Genomic DNA, 24,711 nt, shown 5'->3' with positions numbered 1-24,711 from the left:
CTGCCGGGATTTGTTAAATGGGCTGGACAGTGTTAATTTTTAAAACCAGAGTATATACTAGAATTTAGGGATTATGTTTGCTTTGCTTAACTTTTATTACTGCTTCTCAACCACCTCGATTCTTTTAGGAGAAATAGGTGGCACCTACTTTTTAAAAAATACATGCATAGTAGTTTTACCCATCAACTCCTTTTAACCCAAACATGTCTGCCCTTCTTCTATCTTGGAACTCAGAGTGATGTGCAAAGGGTTCTCAGGTGGTCTCTCATCCCAGCCAGTTGGGCGGGGTATAAACAATAAAATCATCATCATCATCCATTGACCAGACCAAGATCTGATTGGTTTCAACAAGATTTCTGCATCATCCTGGGACCAGTTCAAGGGAGGGGGGAGTTATGGTTTGAGCAACAAGAGGCAATGTGTGCAGATTAACCTGGAATGTCAGAATGAAATTAATATTAAACCTTTTCCCAATGTTCAGTTTACATAGCAATGTGCTCCCCCCCCCCCGACAAGATTATATATTTTCTAAATCCCTTCAGCATGCAGCCTGACTAAAAGATGGTTATTGATTTTACTCTAAGCTTCAGAAAAAAGGACATTTTTTAGTTTAACGAATGAAAGATGGCTTGACACAGGTATTGTACGATGATATTGCCAGCCTCTATTTTCATATAATTGAGAATGGCTTTGATTGAAATTTCAGCCGTCTTAACCATCTAAGCATTTAACTTGGGAGGATTCACATGAGGGGAAATGGATTAAAGCTGTAAGCCTTCATATTAAACGAGCATTTTTATTTATTTTTTAAGTTTGGAAGTCCTATGGCTTTTGTTTGCTTGAAGATGTTTAGATTAATTTTGACTGTGTTCAAACTAATGTATGCCCTGCAAGACAGCTCTCAACATCCCATTCAGGACTGATCTCATCCAGACCTTCCTAGCTGAAGCAAGACCAACGCATCATATATTTTCCAGCTACAGTCCTGGCCTGCCCAGGATTGCTGTAACATAGGAAGCTTTCTTATACAAGTTCAGACCATTTAGCCTAGTAGGCTAATTTAGCCTAGAAAGGCTGCAGCTCTGCAGATCCTTAGGCTAAAATGTTTTTCATCACCCCACAACTGATCCTTTCAAATGGCGATGCCAGGGACTTAACTTGGAGCAATGCAAAGAAATATCCCTTAACGAACATATCGCTTTACTGTGGCTCCAGAGTTAACACAGGCAGAGTTTGCCCATTGTTATTTCTAATTCTGGACAGCAAACTGAAATGTATAAAGGTTTTCAATACCTCCATGTTAAACATAGCTGTGAAGGGTAGGCGTGAGACTGCCGTTTAAAATCCAAGCTGCTTACAAACAAATCTTCAGCTGACTTTTACTTAAGTAACCACTTCTATTTATTTATAGTATTGATATCCTGAATTCCCAGCACAATGCTTGCTCAAGGTGGCTTCTAAAAAAAAAAGAAAATTCATCAAAAAGTAAATATACCATAAAAACCACACACCAAAAATCAATAGATGAACAAGCCCAGAAGCAAAGGCAGCACTCCTTAAGAAAATATTCATTCCAGTCAAATGAAATTCAGCTTTAAAAAGAGAGAGAGAAGCTTTCTCCCTCACCAGGATGCCATCATGGAAGGGATGAGGCAAATGTCCCTAGAGAGGAAATGCCAAAGTTTGAGTGTGGCCGCTGAAAATGATCCTCTTGTGTTCTCTCTACCCGCAATCTCTTTCAAGTATGTGTTTCTAAATTCTGAAAGGGGAAATTGTATAGATCAGGGATGGGGAACCTGCAGCCTTCCAGATGTTGTTGGACTGCAAGTCCCATCCTCCCTGATCATTGGCCATGCTGGCTGGGGCTGATGTGAGTCCAATAACAGCCACAGGTTCCTCTGTTTTGCTCAAATGCCTGCATCCACTTCTTCCTTCTGAACCACAGGTTCTCCACCTGTGACATTAATGCAAAGCAACCAGACAACTGTGGAACAGACTGCGCAACTGGCCAACAAGTACTTGCTCTTAACATCTGAAGATAGAGAGCAGAACGAAGCCAGAAAAATCCTAGAACAGGTATGGTTATAGAATTAGGGTCTATCAAAGATGAAACTGCAAGTTGCCTTATAACTCACAAAAAAGCATTCAATAATAAACTCCTGCATACTGTCACAAGTTTCCTGAAGTTTCACCAAGTGGCTTTTAAAGAAATAATAATAATCTCAATAGTGACCTCCACTGGACAAGTCAGACAATGCTTCTGTCTTTTTTAAAAAAAATCACTTCACGAACAGCACTTCTTAAAAAAAGAGAGAAACAAAAATAACTAACCTTCTGAAAATGTCATGTGCATCAACACCAGCAATTTTTCACATAAATTAGGTCCAAAAAGTGACCTCTCAAAAGTATTTGCAATCAGGTTGAAAGTAATATGCTAGGTAGTTTATGACAACCCTGAACTCCCACAAGTTGCAAACTAAGGAGTCATTCCTAACAAGAAACAGATAGAGTGGCAAGAACAAAGAAACAGATATATTTATTAGTGAATTATCTGGTGAGAAGAGAAGAAAGAGAAGTGGCAGAGGCCTTCTGCATACCTCCAGAAACCAGGACGACTCATTCCTAGTCCAATTGAAAGCTGGAGCAGATTATCATTGAGTAACTTGAAAACTGCTGAACTCTGACAAAAGATATTGGTGGTCATTATTGGATAGAAGACAGTTTAAGAGAAGGAAAAGAGAACCTTGATGGTCCAGAATTCTAATGGAGAAAGCTGCAGAGATATGAGCCTCCAAGGAAGCAAAACAAAACATGTATGTGGCTCAGCCAGTGGGTGAACATGTGGCCCTCCAGATGTTGCTGAGCTACAGCTCTCATCACCCCTCGCCACTGGTTATGCTAGATGAGTCTGATGGGAGCTAGAGGCCAACATCTGGAGAGTAGCAGGTTCCCCACCACTGTGCTAAGCAGTGATCTTCAGAAAACTCTTTCCAGCAGCTAGAGGAACAAGGAAAAGTGGGAAGTGACTGAAAAGTGCTACAACACTACCAATATCCTTGGCCCTTCTAGAGTTCCCAATAATAAGAGCTCTCCCACTATGGATCCCAGTGGTCTTCAGAGACCCAAGGGGTTCACTTTCCTTTGGAAAAAACCTGGTGAGATGTCCACTCAGATTAGTTTAGAGCCCTTCACATCCTCTGAGATCTGTTTATTTAATCTGCCTTGTTTCTCCAATAATCCCTCCACCATCAAGTGTATAAGTAGTCTCTCCTTTCCCTCAGTTGCCCCATGCCCTCTTGGCTTGCTACTAGGGTGTCTAGCCCCAGAACTTCTGCCTTTTTCTTCCTCCTATTGTGACAAGACTTGCTCTGAGCCTAGATCTTTGCTCTATTCTTCTTCTGGTATGCCTCCATCCTTGCTCCCTCCCTGCTTGGAATCTCCTCTAATCGGGCCACCCACTATGTGTTTATCCACCAGCTGAGTCAAGAGTCTCTCTTCAAGGCCACCCTGCCAGCCTTTCCTAGTCTGTTTGGCTTACCTCTGCAGCTAACTGTTGGACTGAGCAGGGAGCTGCTGCAGTAGTCATTCCTGACCACACTTAATGCAAGCGTGGTGCAATGGATAGCATGTCAGACCAGGACTGAATCCCTTAGCCAAGATTTGCACCTTGGTATAGCTTACTCTCAACTGAAATCTATCTTGCAGGATGTTGTTATGAAAAAAATTGAGGGGGGAGAACCATTTATGCAATTTTGAGGAGGGATACAAATGTAATAAATGAAAAAAATTAAATGACCCATAATCGTCAGTAGTAATATCTAAAGGGCCTCCAAAACCTTGTTGAGATGTCTCCAGACTTTGGGAACCCAGTGGAACCCCGTACATGTCTACTGAGAGGTAAGCAGGACTTGCTCCCAGGCAAGATGTAGAACATTCCCCCTCTTTGCATTATCCTCTCAACAAAAATATATGAGCTTACTTGCTTTGCTTGGTAAGTTTGTTACCTGTTGCTTCAGGCTCTCATTCATAGCCTTTTCATGATGCTCACCTTGGATTGGATCCAATCCATCCTATCTAGGCAAGAGTTAATTTTCTCTCTTTTTTCTGAAAGGACTATTATTGGTCAAGTAGCTGAAACAATTCCTCAAATTTCATGGTTGATTGCCGCAGATATCCAGAAAGATATATCATTTGATGTGCAACAGCTCCTAAAATCTCCAGAAAAGCCTTATAGTATGGCAGATAAGGAAGCCAAGGTTTAAGGAAACGGAACCTTATTTGAAGAATTTGCATTTAAAATCTATAGCGACCCCCCTTTGCTGCTGCCTCCTTCTCTTTTTGTCTTAATGGCTTGAAATCATGAATATTTTTCCAATGACAGATGCATGCAAGCATATTCTCCTCTGCTGATCTGTGGATGAGGCAGACACTGGTGTGCCTACACGTGGCAGATTTATTGATAGAAAGATGAAAAGCACGCTAAGAAAAATGTATAAAAAATGGAGATGTGAAAGCAAAAGAACGAAAGCAGGACATCATGACTTACTGTAATGATATAGGGCTGCCCGTTTTTGGCAGGGTGACGGATGAAACACTGAATTGTATCCAACTAAGTTAGAGTAGACCCATTTGAAATGCATGTCCCTATGTTAGCCAGGCCCACTGATTTCAGTGGGTCTACTCCAAGTGTAACTTGCATTGGATACAACTTACTAACTGGAAAATACTGGACACCATTCATGCATATTTATTGCCTTAGAAAATGGACATATTTACTATAAACAACAGAACAGCAAAGCAGGCACACTCATTTATATGCCAGAAAACCAGTAAGAGATGCTAATATGACCTTAGTGGGGCATATCAAGTGTCATCGACACTGTTTTCTCCAAGTCATTTTGAGGACTATCTACTCAGACAATTAATTGTATCTTTTTAAGGGATTAGGTCAAGAGTGTCCAAAGTGACAAATAATAAAAGTGAGATTCAGTCTTTTAGGGGAGGCTAGTAAGGAATAGGCATTTATTTTTATTTATTCAACCTCTACCCCAACCTCCAGCAATTTGCTTGGTGCCTTACAAGGGGTAGAAGTTTCCAAACCACAATTTAAAATTAAATACAAATACATGTTTTTTTTAAAAAAAACTGCATTAAAAATTTGTATTAGCACTACTTTAGTTCACTGCCTACTGCATTATTAAGACCTATTTCAGCAGTACTTTCATAGTAATTCTTAACATGGTTTGCTTTAGCCTGATTTGTTTTATGCTGATTATATTTTTTGTTTAAAAAACCCCTTTATTTGTAAATTTTCATTATGCAATATAATTTATATTGATCTATATGTTAAAAATAAATAACATAGATGTAAAATAGGGTACAAAGTATCTTTTAAAATTTAATACAATTTCTTAAACAAATAAATGGATTTTTAAAAAAATGATGACTCTTATTCTTCCTTCTAAAAAAAATGACCCTGCTTGCTCTCCATTCATAGAAAAATTATTTGAGCCTATAAATGCATACCATTTATTCCTTGTCTTGAAAATTCCCAGTTCTTCCTTCATATATGGAGTAACTGAACTCCAACCTTTGATAACTCTAAATCTCTCTCTTTAAACGTAGCTGCTAACTTAACAATATTTAGTTGTTCCCAGAGCTTCCCCCAAAAAGATGTATTTTATGAGTTTTCTGAGAGCTTCCCTAGGATGTGCATACAAGATTCTGACCAGCTGTTATAATATATAGGAGTAGAGTTTTAGGATCATTCCAATTAAGGGTGGGTTTACAGATCAAGGAAACTCAATCAATTTTGGGGAGAGAGGAAGCCATCCCATAGAGAAACGTTTCCAGAAATTTTCTAAAAGAGGGCAGAAGTGGCAAATGAGGCATGGTGGGCCAACAGTGGCTGGGGTGCTACTAATGAGAAAGCTCTATCCCTTATCAATGCTACAGGGAGTTCCAATAAGAGCTCTCAGAAGGCTCTTAAGATGAAAGAGGCCACCCCCCGGTTTAAACCACATGCGGCAACGCCCCCTGGCTGCCCGATTGGTCAGCCGGGGAGGGGGTGTGACGCGGCCGGAATCCCTCTGCCCCCAATCTGAGTCACTGGGGGTCCCAGATGCCAGTCTGCAACACCGCCCCCCCCCCCGCCCACGGGAAGTGGAACAGACCTGTCAGAAGGTTCACAATCTTAAAACACGATGTTATGGCAGGGGTGGAGATTACCTTTCAGCCCAAGGGCCGTATTTCCTTCTGAGGGCCAGTAGTTAGCAGGGGCAGAGGCAAAAGCAGGTAGATTTACATCTAATGTTTGCTTTGGGGGCAGGCTAGTTTGATACACACACACCAACCCTCTCCATCCTCCATCCAGACAAGCTGCTGACCTGGTGACAACCAGCAACCCTCTCACCCAGACCCGCATTTAAAGGGGGGGAAACACACACTATGCATTGACTATAACACATAGTTTGGCCCTTCATATATTTGGCCCAGAATTTTGACCAGGGACTTGGCAGCTGGTTCTAGAAGGACAAGAAGCACCACCTGACCGTACGGCAGCCCTCTCCCAAAATGAACCACAGCCACAGGCCTTGCAATGTAAGGAATCAGTAGACAAGTTCCTTTGTGCTTAGGCAAGAAATAAAATACTTAGGAATAGAAATGTACTTACTTGTCAGCTTGTTGTGACTGAGGACCAGCTGTGTGATATGGGACAGAGTGACTGTAAATGAAGAGAGACAATAAAAGTATAAACAGGGCAAAATTGCATTGGGGAAGAAGGAGGAGAGACAAACTTCAGCAGGAATGCATCTGAATGGTAGAGAATAAATACCCACATACATTCCTAGTAAGGTATAGCCTAACAGATTACAAAAGATGGCCCTTTGGACTAGAGATTACATTAAAACAGAACTAGACTGGCAACTCGACAAAATTATTACGAAGGGGAAGATTACCACATTGTCACAATTCATATCCTACAGGAAACTTATTCTCTTGGTAACTGACAACTTCTTTGTGATTAATTGCTGTAACTAAACATAGCATAATGACAGGCAGTTTTGAGAGTTAAGGGGGGGGGGGAAATGTCACTGAAGAAATTTGACAGCAAAACCCTTAAAGGACTGTGCTAAACTATGTCACCAGATCCACAAGATGGCATCCTAGCTTCATTTTCAATGCTTTAGAAAGTAGCAGATGATTTCAGAAGATTCCTTATGCTGCCATCGTAAGACTCACGAAAACAAAGAAGACAGGGAAAAAAATAGAAAGTTGACATTATTACAGATCTTGAAAGGGGTTTGAAGTTTATGCCAACTCCTCATAATTTGGAAATAACTTCTTTACCTAGGGAGCTGAAAATATTACCTGGTAATTTATGTACAGGGCCAGTGAAGAATGGCTAAGTGTAACTTCTAAGAGTGCTAGCCAATGCATATTTATTCAGACATGCAAAGCCCAGTGAGCTCAGTAGGACTTAAACTCAAGTAAGTGTGCACAGGATTGCAGGCAAGCAGCTCGATCCTAACCATGTCTGCTTAGAAGTAAGCCCTAGTGAATTCAGTGGGGCTTACTCCTAGATTAACACGCCATCACATTTAAGAAGGTAGCTTACAACATGAAACTGAGTTTAAAGAAAGATAAGGCTTAAATGCCAAGACAATGGAGAGTAGAAAAGAATCTAGGTGCTCAAGAATCTAGGGCAGGCAGAAAAAAGTAACATATGAACATAAGATTATTCTGGATCATGAGGCCAAAGGCCCACCTAGTCCAGCATCCTGTTCTCACAGTGGCCAACCAGATATCTGTGGGAAACACACAAGCAGGAACTGAGCACAACAGCACTGTACGCACACTTGTGATTGTCAGCAACTGGTTTTCAGGGGTGTACCAAAAGCAGTGGTAGAACATAACCATTGTGCACCCAATGGGATGTACTTCCCAATGGGATGTACTGCAGTCAGATACTTCCGCCCTTTTAATTTTCAAGGGAGAAATGACACTTTATACAACACACTTTTACTCGCCAAACGCCCACCTTCCTGAGGACAAATAAATTTTCCCAGGGGTCCACAAATGTTGGGTTTGGCATTGCAGCCAAGACTTCTATTTTTGGCTGCCACCAATTTCATTCTCAAACCCCCTGTGCACAGGGAATTTGAGCAAAAGACAGGGTCTTCTCTCATTTGTGTGGGATACTGAGGAAATAAACAGTAGGTGCTTCTCCCACTGCTTGAAAGGGCCCTCTTAGTACAAGGCGGTATTGTTTTGTGATACCGATTTCTTAACCTGCTTGAGAACTGGTGTAAATTCATGTGGTGTCAGTTGCCGCACTTACCAGAGGGCAAGGGGCACTTGTCCCTGACTGTATACCCTGTGTGTTCAGGTACACGGCCTTTTTTTTAAAAAAAGAAACCATCTTTTGGCATATAGATGGGACATTTCCAATGACAAATGTTCATTTTCTCCTGGCTGAAAGAGTTAACACTTTCCCCATGTGGCCTAGACATTAGCAAGTACTACTGCCTAATTAACCAAATGCCACAATGGGAGCTGAAGTGTAGCATCTGCCTAATAAGCTGCCTAGCCACAAACCAATAAATAACTTAAATATCTTTGACATTATTAAGCAATATGATAATTTCTGATGGGATAATTTAATGTTTCAGACAAAGGGAACTCTTGAGACAGGTGTTGCTACTTATCTAATGTCACATCGTGAAAAAGAAACCTGTTACAGCATATCTGAATTATTTACGAGATAATTAGCATAGACTGAGCACCCGCCTGTCTCGGAAGATTCAGGGGAGAGGTCGCTAAGACACAAAAGAGAGACTTCCGTTGCTCCAGATTTCTTTACTGCCAGCAAAACCATTACTAATTTATGTTCGCTTCAGAGAACATATCATACAAGAAGATTAAGGAAAGGTCTCAGCCGATATGATCTTTCTTACAGTCTTTTTAATCCATGGCGCCAGAAGAAGAGTTTTCCAAAATATGAAGTTATTTGCATCCAGAAATTGACACGTTCTTGCCCTCAGAACGACCCTTTACAGTTTGTGCAAAAGCTCTTTAAATAAACCCCAGCTTCTTACTTCCTGATGATCTTCCAATGGTTGCTTCAGAAACTAGCAACAGATAAGCAAGTGGGTGTTCAACTCATGAAAAATAATAAATAAATAAATAAATAAATAAATAAATAAATTATTATTTGTACCCCGCCCATCTGGCTGGGTTTCCCTAGCCACTCTGGGCGGCTTCCAAAGACCAAAAATACACTAATATGTCATACATTTAAAACTTCCCTGAACAGGGCTGCCTTAAGATGTCTTCTGAATGTCAGGTAGTTGTTTATCGTTTTGACATCTGATGGGAGGGTGTTCCACAGGGCGGGCGCCACTACCGAAAAGGCCCTCTGCCTGGTTCCCTGTAGCTTTGCTTCTCGCAATGAGGGAACTGGCAGAAGGCCCTCGGTGCTGGACCTCAGTGTCCGGGCAGAACGATGGGTGTGGAGACGCTCCTTCAGGTATACTGGGCCGAGGCCGTTTAGGGCTTTAAAGGTCAACACCAACACTTCAAGAAAGCTTGAAGCTGAGGATTCTGTAATTTAATTTATCCTCTAGTCCTTCAGATCTCACAATTCTGTAAAGTCACCTAAATGCTCTTTAAGTATTCAGGCTCTCACTGTATTTATTTTCTTACATTTCTGTCCCATTGGGCCTAAGTTGGCGTCTATGTACCACCAAGGCATTAACCAGACACAGACTGGCTTAGCTTCAGAAACTTTGGGGTTTCAAATGCCAGTTTAGACCATAACCCAATATATTGGGTATCTACAGACTCTTGAGCTATTTTCCTAAATGACATAAATAATAAATTTTTGTTCTAGGAATTTTTTATTAAAAAAAACCCCACAGTGAATATAATTAATGCTGGATGTAACATGGGAAATAACAGTTCTAAATGTATATACAAGTCCATGGAGTATTATTTGGTTTGAACAGTATGGCAGACATGTGAGCCAGCGTTTCACCACTGCTCTAGGGCATACAGAGTATTTATCTGGACAAACTTATGTGTGAATCAGACCTCCACACATTACATTTAACGTACAGCTGCCCCTTTTCAGGAAATCTTCAGATGATAACACCCCAAAAGCGTTTCTGGGCTCTGATTTCAGTTTTGTCAACTGAGAGAACTTCAGAAATGTCTTTCTCTCCAAAGATATATGGTGATATATGGCGCTTACAGTAATGCGCCCTTCAGCTTTTTCTGTGGTTGTGACATGTGTTCAGACCCAAGAATATAGACGCAACCTTATGCTTGGAAGCGCAAGAAAGCCATGATGGGGGCAAGCAGGGAAAAGAGAAATACTTACACAAGCCAGATATGTCCAGCATGCTAGAGATCCCTCGGTCACACATGTCCACCTCCAATATGTTCTTCTCCCTACTCTCCTCCACAATTTTTTTCAGTGATTTAGACATGGTTAAGCTGGAACCAGAACAGAGAGACACAGTGGAACAGAAATGACTGACAGATATGGGAAAGTGATATAAGACAATAAGAGGCAGATATATTTTATTGTCCTAAATGTGTCAATACAATAGCCCATCTGAGAGACAGAAATGCTGCTCACACAAGCATTCTAACCACACAGAGTAGCTTTCCCCAACCTGGTGCTGTCCAGAAGTTCTTGGGACAGCAACGCTCAACCAGGCAAAGTGTGCTGTTTACACCAACTGTCAAGCCTGGAAGCTACGCACAGCTTATATCAAGGTGGAAACTGTTTAAAAAACTTACATGCCAACTATTTATCAAAAGAAAATCCTGCCAGCTAATAAAAAAGGGACAACAGCAACACAAAACCATGCATAGTTCAATGGAATCATAAATCAAACTATCTGCATAAAAACACAAGACAAGACAGTGACAAAGCAGCTGTCAGAACTCAAAAACATCAGAACACCAGCAAGAGGAAATATCCAGTCAAAAATATTCAGTAAACAACCACGTCTTCATTAGCTGTCTAAAAGTGGGAAGGCCTGGCACTTGGATGGGTGTCACTACAGAAGAAGTCCTACCTCTGGTCACTGTCAAGGACGCCTCATCCTGTTGAGGAATAAGAACGTAAGAGCCTGGTTGACCAAGTTAATGGCTCATCTAGCCCAGCATCTTGTTCTCAAAAGTGGCCACCCAGAAAATGATGAGAGCAGGCAGATAGGCTCATATAGAAGGTGGCAGTCTTCAACCTATGCAGGCCCCAAGCCATTTAGGGCTTTAAAGATGAACACCAGCACCTTGTGTTGGGCTCAGAAACTAACTGGCAGCTAACACAGATCACACAAAACTGGTGGGGTAGATTCAAAACACCCTACACCCATCGGCATCCTAGCTACCTCAACGATAGTCCTTCCTATCATTTCCCTGCCACTGACAGGTGGAACAGTCATGGGGGAAAGGCCTTGAATGACTGGGCTCAGAAGAAAGAAGTTCTAGCAATTGCCTCTTAACTCTGCAAAGAACGAGGCAGTCAGTTTGCTCACACATGAAGCTGGAAATAGGAACAAGTCGTCTCCATATATGCACAAGTATTTGCTTAGGGAAGTGTACACTCAGCGATGTGCACAGCTCAGCTACCGTGTGTTCAGGGGCAGACTCTGGTAATACGGTGCCCTGAGAAAGGACAAAAATTTGGCACTTCCCTAAATATTGGATTTTCACAATAATTCCCTTTGGTCCAGTTACTTTTTGTTAATGGATCTTGTTAGCAGGTACCCATCTAAACATAGGTATTATCAGTGCTTTTTTCTAAAAACATGTTTAGGGGTACTCTCATTCTGACTCTAGAAAATCACCATTTTATAGTTTATAGAAAAATAAATACAGTAAATGGACAAAAGTACAAAGATTCACAAAATGTTTAGGGGTATGCGTCCCCCTGTGTCCCCCCAGAAAAAAGCACTGGGTATTATTATTATTACTGTTTTGTACCGCTCTAAGGGGACGCGGGTGGCGCTGTGGGTTAAACAACAGAGCCTAGGACCTGCTGATCAGAAGGTTGGTGGTTCGCATCCCTGTGACAGGGTGAGCTCCTGTTGCTCAGTCCCTGCTCCTGCCAACCTAGCAGTTCGAAAGCACGTCAAAGTGCAAGTAGATAAATAGGTACCGCTCTGGCGGGAAGGTAAACGGCGTTTCCGTGCGCTGCTCTGGTTCGCCAGAAGCAGCTTAGTCATGCTGGCCACATGACCCGGAAGCTGTATGCCGGCTCCCTCGGCCAATAAAGCAAGATGAGCGCCGCAACCCCAGAGTCGGTCACAACTGGACCTAATGGTCAGGGGTCCCTTTACCTTTGCCACCCAAAACCCAGTGCTGGTGTGCGCAGCTGCACTCATGGGACACTTCCATGCAAATCACCGAACAAAAGTAAACAACTCAACTATTTGTGTACACTTTGGGTGTTATCCCCTCCAGCGTTTCAGAGCAGAGATGGGGAACCCATCACCCTTGACCACTGGCCCTGCTGGCTGGGATCTGGCCCACAGATCCCCACCCCTGTTGAAGCATCAAGAACCTCGGGGTTCTTCTTTTTGTTTTCCATGGCACTCTCTGCAGAAACGCAGGAAGCTTCACTGGCGGGCTGCTGCCCGTCCACCAGAGCCTTGACCCCGCTTTGCAGAAGGGGAAAGAGCGACGCCGCCTCGGGAGGAGGAGGAGAAGGGGCGAGTCCTTCCTGGGTCCAGGAGGCTGTCAGTTCACACGACCAGGGAAAGGAAGGGGACCAAGGGGCTCCGACTCGCCGCCCAAGTCCGAAAGCCGGGCAGGCCCCGCCGTAGCTTTCGGGGTTCGGGGGCGGCGACGCAGCAACTCACCGACGGGACGGGACCGGGGCGCTGCTGGCTGCTCAACTCCGGCCGGCCGGGCTCCCCGCTTCACGGCACACGCCCTGCTCTGAGGCGCCGCCTCCGTCCCGCCCGCCCGTCGGCTCCCAGGGCGAGTGCCTCCCTTCTCAGTGCGCAGGCGCCCGGCGGGGAGGGCGAGGGAAGCCCGGCGCGCGCCGCTCCAAGTAAGGCGAAGCGCTCCGAGGAGCAGCGGCTCCGCCCGACGCTCGGAATGCGCAGCCGGCGGCTGCCCAACCCGAGAAGCAGCTCCGCCTTAGGCCAGCCGCCATTGGATGGGAGGACCCAGGCGCGAGCCAATAGGCGGCGGGCCCGAGGCTATGGAAGCCGCACGGGCGGTGGCATTGGAGGAAGTAGTTGGGAACTTTCGCGGAGCGTGTTCTTCCTTCCCCGCTTTTCTTTCTGCGTTCGGGCAGCCGGATGCTGAAGCGCATCCTTTGCACCGAGACCTTTTGTGCTTGGAATGTGCGGGAAGGAAGAACGCGCAGGCCAATAGGGGGTGGAAAGAGGAATCAGAGGAAAACACTTAAGGACGCGGGAAGATCCCACCTGCATTAGAGGAGAAGGTCCAGCTGACCTGACATCCTGTTCTCGCAGTGGCCAAGCAGGTGCCCGTGGGGCGCAGGTCGTGCAGGCAGGTCGTGGGCGCAGCAGAGCGCTCCCCACTTCTGCCCCGCTCAGCAACTTGGATTAAGAGGCGTCCAGCCACAGCGGGCGCCGCGACTATCCAGGGACTATCCATCCCTGAAGGCGCACTCTCCCGTTGTCTCCCGAGACAAACGGATGCCAACAACTGCCTCCAGCTTTGGAGGTAATGCATGGTCATCGCGACTACTGGCCACTGATAGCCTTAACCTCCACAGATTTAATTTCCCTTTAAAGCTGCCCAAGTTGGTGGCCATCAGCACATCTTGCAGCTGATTTTTTGTTTGTTTAACTATGTGTTGTGAAGTCATTGCTTTTGTCCATCTTGGATCTTCCCAGTGTTAGCTTCATAGGGTGACCCAAGTGTCTAGAAGTTCGACAGGAAAAAAAGTTTATTTTCTCCATAATATGTGTGTGTGTGTGTGTGTGTACACACACTACATTTCTGCCATGCTCTTACTCATCTCCACTTCCCAAAATGCCTTAAGGATTTAAAAGCACCAAATATTGAAAGCTTTCCTCACAGGAGAGTTGCTCCATTTTGGGTGCCCTTTTCTGAATCTTTTCCAACTCCGCCATTTCCCTTTTGAGGTGTGGCAACCAGAACAGTAAATGGTTTCCCAAGTGCAGTCACGCCATAGATTTGTGTAATGACATTATGGTACTGGCAGTTTTATTTTCAGTCTCTCTTCCCATGATTAATTTAGGCCACTGCTGAAATAAATCGGCAAATGTCTCACTTCCAGCTGCCTGTACGGACATTACCGAAGCAGAAGGAAACCAGTCAACTCCACAATGACTACTTACAATCATGGTTCTGCAGTTATGGCACTCTCGTGAGAGAGGAACATAGGTTTACTTATATTCACCCTTCCAATCAACATCCTCAAACCATCAGTATAACCAAACAAATAAGGACATAGCATAAGCATACCCAGCATGACAGATGCTTAATTAAAAAACCCCACCACTTAGCAAAAAAATAAAAAAATAAAAAATGGAAAGGAGGCTACTGATACCCAATCCCAACACATGTATCCCAATGAGAGTTTGTTTTAAGATCCCATTACAGGGCCCTCTTACTTTGCATAGCGTATCTGGCAAGGCTGGAAATAGCACAAAATGCCCCTTGCATTTTGGAATGGGCAGCTCATCCCCACAAATGACTTTACTCAGCCAGCTTTACTGCCTAGGGTCAAAAACCACATTTGGGAGGTATGCGCACCACTTCCGCTCAATTTATCTAGTTATTAAATGTATTAATCTCCTTTCTGTTACAATCCACTCAAGGCCATTTACAGGCTTTGGCCAGGTTCCAATGAGTGTAAGTGCAACTTGTTTCCATGTGCCGAAGGAGCTTTTGCTTGTTTTCCTCAACATGGGAAACCACTTTTGAAACTGGGGGAACATTTCAGAGCTTTTAAAATTTGATGCACATGGGACTTTGCTGTTCAAAATGGGTGGGTGGGGGGTTTAAAACAAATCCCACGGTACATGTTCAAGCCCTCAGATGCACCTAAAGTAATGTCTTGGGTCCTAGCCAATGAAGTTAAATAACTCACATACTAAAACCCTGGTATCAATAAAATCAGAAGACAGTAACACAGCACAGAAGCTACCATCATTTAAAGAGAGAAGAGGCTTTTAATGTTGTGCTGCTGCCTTTTAAGAGTCATAGAATCCTAGTGTTGCAAGGGACCTTGAAAGTCACAATACTTCAGCCTTCCTCAACCTTGGGTTCCCCAGTGTTGTTGGACATCGGCTAAGCTGGCTGTGGGGTGATGGAGCCTGTAGACCAGCAATATTTAGGGACCCAAGGTGGTTGCAGAATTATTATTATTATTATTATTAATAATAATAATAATAATTTGTATTTGATCTGAAATACTGTGGTTATAGATATAATCAACCATTCTTATTCTGCAAAGTGTGTAAATGTCCCAAATGAGTGATATGAATTTTAGACAAATTCATGTATCTTAGAACTGAGCATGATTTTCTGTATCCAGCAGGAACGCTAGTTGACGTCTCCCGCTCCACCAATAGCTCCACCAATGCTCCAGTCTTACCATTGTCTATATAGAAGAGTGATTTTGGAGAATAGTTTGCTTAGGGGCACTCAGCTCTCATTTGGAGTCATTTTCAGTGTTTTGTGCCCAATAGCAAACAGGTACAGTGGTACCACGAGTTACAAACACCTCAGGTTACAAACGCTTCAGGTTACAAACTCCGCTAACCTGGAAGAGTTACCTTGAGTTGAGAACTTTGCCCCAGGATGAGAAGAGAAATCATGTGCCGGCAGAGCAGCAGCAGCAAGAGTTCCCATTAGCGAAAGCACACCTCTAGTTAAGAACAGTTTCAGGTTGAGAACGGACCTCCGGAACGAATTAAGTTCATAACTAGAGGTACCACTGTATTCTTACAAGCAATCACAAAGAGCTCAAAATCATTTGAATTTTAAAAATACATAACAACTGCATTGACCAAAATAATTTTATTGTATTTATGGAGACAGTTATATTCTTTGAAGTCTCTTCAATACAGAGAAGTGCTGAATAAATGTATTTTTTCCACAGAAGCATTATTTCAGCTGCTCCAAGTTAGCCTAAATCCTGACGGTAGAGTTACATACTCTGAATGGAATTTTATAAACACTTCATGTGATGCAGCTGTAAATGGAGCAATGTTGGTGTCCTGAGAAGAAAAGGGGGGAAAATAATAATAATAATACTGATTACAGAACCTTTTCACAGAAAGCACATTCCTATAAGAATGCTACACAGGATGGTTCCAGGCTGTCTTTATTTTGACAGAGGATTAAATCACATACCAGCAAATTCAGATTGTGCAATTAAAAGTTTATTTGGAATTCCTCCCCTGCTAAAGTTGACTTTTTGCAATAAGGAAAGTGATGAGGAAACGTGCTTGGAAGTGTGGGATAACAATTGCTTTATGGAACCTAATATAACTTCCCCCAAACAAATCAGAATGAATAAATAGCTGACATTGTCTAACCACCTCACAAGCTTCGTGGAAACAGATTAGGATGAATGTTCAACAAACAAGTTGTCTGGAACCAACCCTGGTTTAAGGGCCCTCCAGACATCCTTTTTATTGTGAATTTGTGATGATATTGGGGCGATTATACATGATGCTGCTTTCAATATTGCTTGCAGCTGCAAAAGTTTTGGGGTAGATATTCTGCTTACTTTCCAATCAATGCAGATCCCTAGACTTCCTGCGGAAACGTCCCTGTAACTTTTTATACTGCAAATGTTCTAATTTAGTTTTTTTGTCTTGCTTTTGTTGCACTATAATGCAAGAGTGCCCTGGCCCCAGATGGCAACAGTGTAACAGCATTGGAAAAGCATGACAAAACAACTAATGAAGCAGAATGAGGTGTGGGTGTTTGACAAAACATATCTTAGGTTGTGTCAAGCATTGCTTACAGGGGCTGTGTACACACCCGTGCCTTTAAAGCACATTTTCCCCACCCAAGAATCCTAAGAACTGTAGCTTGCTTAGAGTGGTGGGAAGTGTAGTTCAGTGAGGGAGCAACTACAGTTCCCAGGATTGTATGTGTGTGCGCGCACACACTTTAAATATGATTTAAAGGTATCGTGTGAACAGACAGAGCAGGGTGCATTTCCATTGCTTCTGGTGGTGGCAGAGTATTCTGAGCAGCCTGTGGATGAAGATCTTAAACGTCAGCCAGGCTTGCGTGCGAGTAGCCAACCCTTCCTAGTACTCAGGTCCCAAGCCATGTAGGGCGTTTAAAGGTTATAATTTTGAATAAACTGAATAAACACTCTGAATTCTTCCTAGAAACAAATTGACAGCCAGAGGGGTTCATTTAAAAGTGACAAGATGTGTTCCCCACAACAGCTGTGTTTTGTACCAACTGTAATATGACTCAACTGTCTTCAAAGGCAACCCAACACAGAGTATGCTATAGTCCAATTTAGTTTTCACAAGGCTGTGTATAACTGAGCTGCCTTCAGGTGAGGAATCTCATAATTTCATCCAGCACTGCTTTCTCTGCATTGCAACATGGAAGGGGTGAGAGTTTGTGAACCGAGATATTAGATCTTATTTTGGAAACGCTCAGAGGAAGAAACTAAAATAAAAGGAACACTTTAGCACAAACTCCACTAGATGTCACTACAGTCTCTCTGTTGGAATGACCATGTATGTTACACAACCCACAACAGAGCTGGAGCTCACACTGGCAAACATCGCATAGGACAAAATTTAAACATACCATTCCACAATATGGTCCCATAGATGCATGGCTACTGTCCGGTCCATTATAGAGTTTCAGATAGTTGCTACTACAGTCACCAGGATCATCAATGCTGATGAAAGCAAAATTGACGGTAACAGCCCTTCCTTGGGGGGCTTTAATTGTCCACTCGCAGTCTGTCTGATTCTGATAAGAAGCTGGGTACCCAGGGCTGGCAAATGAACCAGTCTCACCATATAACGTACCACCACATCCTATAAACAGAAAGTTAGTGCTAAATGTTTTGTTGTACTGTGCATTCTCAACAACATTCTCAGCAATAGACATAATGGAGGAAGTATCAATGGTTATGCTGCATCACAGTATGGCATTTCTTAAACTAACTTCATTGGGCTTAAACTGGATGAGGAAGATTGCATGAGGGTTGCTTTTTTCCTGAAATCCCAACCAGCCTGGATTTATAGGAATACAATTGCAAAACAAAACATGACATACCAATTTTTAGGTTACAGTATGTCTTGTCATTGCTCGTGAATTCCCAGGCAGCAGCCATGGCCAGGAGCACATTTTTTCAGCTTAGGCTTGTTGGGCAGTTACAAACCTTTTGGAGAAGGAGGCTCACCTGACCATTGTAATGTATGGAACATTGGGTTGCTGTAATCCAGAATGCAGCAGCTAGACTGGTGACTGAGAGTGGCCGCCAAGACCACATAACACCAGCCCTGAAAGACCTACATTGGCTCCCAGGATGTTTTTGGGTACAATTCAAAGAGTTGGTGCTGCCCTTTAAAGCCCTAAATGGCTTCAGCCCAGTATACCTGAAGGAGTGTCTCCACTCCCATCATTCTGCCTGGACACTGCCTGGACACTGCAGTCTAGCACCAAGGGCCTTCTGGTGGTTCCCTCATTATCATTACTACTACACTGTACACTGATTCACCGTTGAAGGTGATCTGGCAATTTCAACTAGTTCAAAGCATTATCATTTTTTAATCTCAGGAGTTGGTTGAAAGGAGCATATAATGGGATTGTTAAAAGAGCTGCTCTGGCTCTAAATTTGTTTGCAAGCACAATTCAAAGTGATGGTTTTAAACCTTCAACTGGCAGGACACCGAGGAAGGAGAAGTGGATCCCAGCGAGCAGTTTAGCCATGATTGGATGAGGCCTCTTCTGCTGATGTATGGCAGGGATGGGGAACATCTGTGGTTCTCCAGGTGTCGCTGGACTCCAACTCCCATCAGTCCCAGCCAAAATGGCCAATAGTCAGGGTTGGTGGGAGTTGTACGCCAACACCTTGAAGACCAAACTTTCCCCATCCCTTCCATACATCAACAGAAGAGGCCCTATTCCGAGATTTCTCACTGATACAAGTTGGATTTGTGGGGAAAAGGATAATTGTAAACTATATGCTGCTCTCCGCCAGCAATTTCTAGATCAACTCTGTATCCCCAAATGGAAACCAGAGTTGGAGGTCATACATTTTCTATTACTGGGAAGTGATCAGGAGCTCACCAAGTTAGTGGCTAAATATCTCTATTTGGTTTTTTGTTGTCAAAATACACTGCAAACGTCTGATCTCCCTGGAGACCTAAAGATGTGACAATAGACTGCTCTGCCTCCTTTCTTTTAGCAAATGTTTTGTGCCACTGGGGAAGTGGTAATTCTGTATTGATTTGTTTTGGATGTTTGTATGTGATGCCAATAAAAGGTTTGATGATGATGATGATAAGGAGGAGTGAGTGGTTCCCTTTCCTTGAAACTATTTCTGCAGCAAAGGCTCCTAAACAAATCCAGTCCTTCCATTCAGGAATGGTCAAAGGTTTCTTATTTCAGCACATATTTATTTAGAAGGTGAATCTGACACAGTTCTAGATGACTGGAAATCCATGTTTAATAGTCTACCCAGTGGGCATCATTATAATCTCTTCAATGTAGTTTAAATTAAGTCTTAACGTTTTAAAAAATAATTTGTAAGATACCCTGAGAGCCTTGAAAGTCCAAATAGCAGGTTATAAGTGGAAACAAACAAACAAATATAGAATGAAAACCATTGCTAGTACCAGTCGGTGATGAAGTCCAAGTGATTTCATATCCTTCACTGGAAGCTAGGATGTCACTTTTGAAACGGAGATACACAGCATGATTTCTGGCAAATACAGGATTGGGTAGGGTGTTTCCACAGTACTTGCCAAGCAGTGGAGAGTTTGCATCACTACCATTTCTGACCTTTAGAAGAATATACAAAGCCATTGTTAATGAAATGTTATCAGTGATGAATAACTAAAATCTTTGCAACTGATACAGGTAACTTGATGGAAACAGTCTCTGTCATGACACTAGCAGGTATCTTCAATCTTTTCTTTTATTTTAAGAAAAGGGCGATTCCTACAAGTGCTTTGTCACAAAGCTGACCTTATAATCAGCATGGTAACTGAGTCAGTCCCAGCACATGGCAACAGAGGCAGACTTGTCACATGGAATATAGTAGCAGAGTCCTCTTGGAATTTTTTCCGGGGGTTAGGAGGTGTCATGTGACCCATTCTGGTCTATCGTCTAACCTAGGATTAGACTAGCTGCTATTTGAAAAGGAAATTGCAGACATAGGAGGTAATCTGGATCAGGTTCCTGGTTTAAGGAAAGGGGCCCCGTGAAGCAGACCATGTGAAGCAGATAACTGTCATACCTCTAAGAAATCACGGCATCCACTGTGTTGTAGGTTAAAGGAATTGAAAAAGAGCGAGATGGTGTGATTTAGTGGGGACCGCAGAATAATAGTACAATCCAAGTTGTGAGGGTAAGGATCAGGCCAGCCCGGGCTTTTCAGATAGCCAAATGATTGGTTGTATTCTCTGTTGCAGCCTAGCAGGAGACAAATATATAAATATAAATATATATCACTTCTACATTTTACAATATCTTCACACCTTTAGATTTTCACTCCCCACACTAATAATTTTTGGTGCCTATAAAAAGCAGGGTGAAAGCTTTACCTGAAGTCAGGTAAGAGAAGCTAAGTCCATTATTAACCACATAGGCTTCTGATCTGAAAATTACAACAGCAGTCCGCCCATAAGAATAAAACACAGGAATTGCAAGATTTTCGGAGCCGCAGAATCGGTGGACATGATCAGCATGTTCTGGATTGCCCTGAAATGTAATAAGCAAGAAGTCAAAGCTTGGTGGGGTGGGGGGAACAAGGAAAAAAAGAGCATATGGAAATGAAGGAGACTTTCCTAACAGATTGTGACATATTGTGGCTTGTGACATTTTGCACTGCTATTGCAAGATATAGTACCATGTGAACACAGGCATCTGGTTGCCAGTGCTTGTGACATTCTTGGCATTAAAGGCAACCCGCTCCTCCTCACTGATTCCTTCTCTCTTTGTTGTTTAGTCATGTCCATCTCTTCGTGACCCCATGGACCAGAGCACGCCATCTTCCACTGCCTCCCGCAGTTTGGTCAAACTCATGTTAGTAGCTTCGACAGTTAGTAGCACTGTCCAACCATCTCATCCTCTGTCATCCCCTTCTGCTTGTGCCCTCCATCTTTCCCAACATCAGGGTCTTTTCCAAGGAGTCTTCTCTTCTCATGAGGTGGCCAAAGTATTGGAGCCTCAGCTTCAGGATCTGTCCTTCCAGTGAGCACTCAGGGCTGATTTCCTTCAGAATGGATAGGTTTGATCTTCTTGCAGTCCATGGGACTCTCAAGAGTCTCCTCCAGCACCATAAATCAAAAGCATCAATTCTTCGGTGATCAGCCTTCTTTATGGTCCAGCTCTCACTTCCATACATCACTACTGGGAAAACCATAGCTTTTACTATATGGACCTTTGTTGACAAGGTGATGTCTCTGCTTTTTAAAACGCTGTCTAGGTTTGTCATTGCTTTTCTCCCAAGAAGCAGGCGTCTTTTAATTTCGTGGCTGCTGTCACCATCTGCAGTGATCATGGAGCCCAAGAAAGTAAACTCTCTCACTGCCTCCATTTCTTCCCCTTCTATTTGCCAGGAGGTGATGGACCCAGTGGCCCTGATCTTTGTTTTTTTTATGTTGAGCTTCAGACCATATTTTGTGCTCTCCTCTTTCCTCCTCACTTTCTGCCATCAAGGTTGTGTCATCTGCATATCTGAGGTTGTTGATATTTCTTCTGGCAATCTTAATTCCGGCTCTTAGTAACTACTCATTGGTAAAGCAACCGCTTCCTTTCAGGCTTTCCTTACTTACTGCTGCTTCTCCAGGTTCAGCCTGTATTGGAATGAGTTAGAATGTGCTAGTGCTAACTTATTGGCTTCATCTTGGCTGCATGTAAAACCTATACTTGGAATGGCTTTGTTTGTCATGAATAATAAAGCTTACATTTCCTTTACCCTTTCAAAAAACAGTCTTACCTGGGGGGGGGGGGTGCCCGACACCAGGATTTCAATCTCTCAACCCTCAGACTTCAATAGAGACCACATGGCATTAATTGCATGAATGCAATTCACACCCATAGGTTTTTGTTTTTTGTTTTATTATGCAGATAGTAGCTGTGATAGCTGCTTAAGGGCAGTGGATGGTAGGGAGAGAGCACTTCTTGTTTTATGTCCCTGCATTGGTCCTAACAACATCAACTTTCCAAAGCTACTACTTGCATTTCAATGAAGGCAAGGAAAGAAAGAGCTTAAAGTCCCCCCCCCCCCCCGACCCAATTTCTGAGGTGGTACCAGGGTTACTATTAACATAGCCAAAAAAATTATATGCACATAAGTTCCATTCGTGCAATTAGCATTGGGTCTTGTTTGGCCTTCAGTATCAGACAATGCAGAGATTTGGGCAAGGGGAATTGAAAGCAGGGAAATCTCATGGACCTTTGACACCCAGGCTGGGGATCCCCACCTTCACCCTTAGCACACAGAGATCCAAGCAGCAGGCCTGGCTGACTTACCAATGGTGAGTCTTGGAACTCTAGATAATTCTGAGAGCAGTCCTGGCTGGACTGGAGGTGGAATTCTTGCACCACTATTTTCACATGTTGCTCAGGAGGAGCATCAATAACCCATCTGCAGTACGTAAAGGGAGGATATGCTTCTGGAAAGTAGGGCGATGTCGCTGTTTGGCTGGTTGAAGTTGCATTAAACACACCTCCACACAGTCCTGTTAAAAACAACAGCAACTGAGATTAGACAAGCTTGCTGGGTTATAAGCACTCTTTCATGGAGGAACAAGGCTATCAGTAGCTACTAGGAATGGTGGTTATGTATAACTTCCAGCATCCAAGGCAGGATGCCTCTGAATATCAGTAGCTTCAATTCTCACAAGGGGAGGGTGGTGTTGCACTCCAGTCCTGCTTGCAAGTTTCCAATAGGAATCTGTCTGGCCCCTGTGGGAACTGCTTAGGGGTTTATTTTGCAATAAAATGGCATATGAATTTAGTTAAATGAATAAACACAGAACAAGGATGCTGGACTAGATGGGGCATTGCACTGATCCAGCAAAGATCTTTTTGTGTACTTCAACTCAGAATCATAAGCTGTTGACCTAAAGAGATATTTATTTGAAAGCAACAAGACATTGAGGTACAAATGTTCAATGCCAAGAGACAAAATGTGCAGATTCAAAATAGATCAATTATATCACGATGGGTTTTTAAATATTATATTTCTATGACATTGGAGTTTTCTATTTAAAATACTTGAAGCAATGTGCAAGTTCATGTTTTCTAAATCAGTGGTCAAACAGTCCTAACCAAGCCCCACCTTCTAACCCCTCTGATCTCCCCAAATCCTCTCCACCCAGACAGATACATTTCAGTCACCATCTCTTCCATCAAGTCTTATCTTCTCCAGGAAGCTGGATTCTCTCTATAATTAGTTTCCTAATTTGATAACACTGAGCTATATAATTGCTGATTTTTAAAGTTTTGAAATCCTCCCTGGAGTTGTGCAAGACAAAAGAATGGCTTATTTCACGGGATGTTCTGGGAAGAAAATGAAAATTATACTCACTGTCCACAGTAGTGTAGGTAACATTGAAACCTGCTCTTTCTATGTACATGTCAGTGACAAACTTAATGGTCAAGAAGTTGTTAGTAGAAAGAAAAGGAGCTGGAACTCCGGAGCCACAAAACTTGCCAACAACTGTAGCATTTTCATTACTACCATCGAAGAGCTAAAAGACAAAACAGAAACATAACTTCTCTATGGCATGATATGTGTGTGAACAGTTAAAAGCTATGGGAATGATTGGTGGAAGGAGCTCAAGTGTTCAGTTTGGTGACTGATGTCTCATAGGGTGTCTTACAAATGCAAGAACTACTACAATTGATAGCTCAGCTGGTTAGAGTGCGGTGCTGATAACACAAAGGTCACAGGTTCAATCTACATATAGGGCAGCTGCATATTCCTGCATCACAGGGTGTTGAACTAGATGATCGTAGTCCACAATTCTAGGGTTCTATGAATTGTTGTTGTTGTTAATTCAAATCAAAATAATGGTCAGGTTAAGGTGCAACCTTTTATCCAGATGCTCTGTCCTTGCATCACCCCTTCCCTCTTCTCTTTTTGGTGCACTGCAATTGAATAATCATTCAGTTAACTAACCATAGTTTCCTGTTACAGCCAAGGCAGGGAACCATGGATATAAGGTTTGGCACAAAGCAGGATTGGAGCCCAGAGTTTTGTGTTTGTTTAGGAGGCTATTCCTTGTAACCATTATTGCACAGTTTGGACATAATGAGAAATTATGGTTATGTAGCCCAGGAAGCCTTCAATCATAGCATGACAAGATGGGAGGAGAAATGGAGCAGAACGAGAATCAAGCAGTCAGACAAAGACTCATATCTTAAGAAACCAAGATATGCAAGTCCAAATGGAATCAATTTCTCATTCTGATTTCATGTAAAGAAGGAAGTCATTTTCAACTAAACATTTAGATACATGGTCAC

At 42.9% G+C, this 24,711-nt stretch overlaps 2 protein-coding genes across 3 annotated transcripts in view; both read right to left on the bottom strand.

Annotated features, from left to right (window-relative positions):
* Positions 1–13,077, bottom strand: part of RSU1 (Ras suppressor protein 1) — a 69,272-nt gene extending 56,195 nt beyond the window's left edge. Inside the window, exons 1-3 of one of the 2 annotated variants that reach the window (XM_028750492.2) lie at positions 12,876–13,077; positions 10,382–10,497; positions 6,674–6,724 (exon numbers count right to left, since the gene is read on the bottom strand). In XM_028750492.2, coding sequence (XP_028606325.1) covers positions 6,674–6,724; positions 10,382–10,490 — 160 coding nt within the window. In that variant the 5' untranslated portion in view covers positions 10,491–10,497; positions 12,876–13,077. The remainder of the gene's footprint in view (positions 1–6,673; positions 6,725–10,381; positions 10,498–12,875) is intronic. The other variant, XM_028750490.2, reaches the window with a different exon arrangement.
* Positions 13,078–16,026: 2,949 nt separating this feature from the next.
* CUBN (cubilin) overlaps positions 16,027–24,711 on the bottom strand; it is a 129,128-nt gene continuing 120,443 nt past the window's right edge. Inside the window, exons 61-67 of the mRNA XM_028750285.2 lie at positions 23,774–23,936; positions 22,714–22,922; positions 20,781–20,937; positions 20,474–20,649; positions 19,851–20,016; positions 17,809–18,044; positions 16,027–16,241 (exon numbers count right to left, since the gene is read on the bottom strand). Of these exons, the coding sequence (XP_028606118.2) occupies positions 16,134–16,241; positions 17,809–18,044; positions 19,851–20,016; positions 20,474–20,649; positions 20,781–20,937; positions 22,714–22,922; positions 23,774–23,936 (1,215 nt within the window). The 3' untranslated portion in view covers positions 16,027–16,133. The remainder of the gene's footprint in view (positions 16,242–17,808; positions 18,045–19,850; positions 20,017–20,473; positions 20,650–20,780; positions 20,938–22,713; positions 22,923–23,773; positions 23,937–24,711) is intronic.

This window comes from Podarcis muralis, chromosome 12 (genome assembly GCF_964188315.1).
Source record: "Podarcis muralis chromosome 12, rPodMur119.hap1.1, whole genome shotgun sequence".
Classification (NCBI taxonomy): Eukaryota; Metazoa; Chordata; class Lepidosauria; order Squamata; family Lacertidae; genus Podarcis; species Podarcis muralis.
This window is presented reverse-complemented; position numbering and strand designations above follow the sequence as displayed.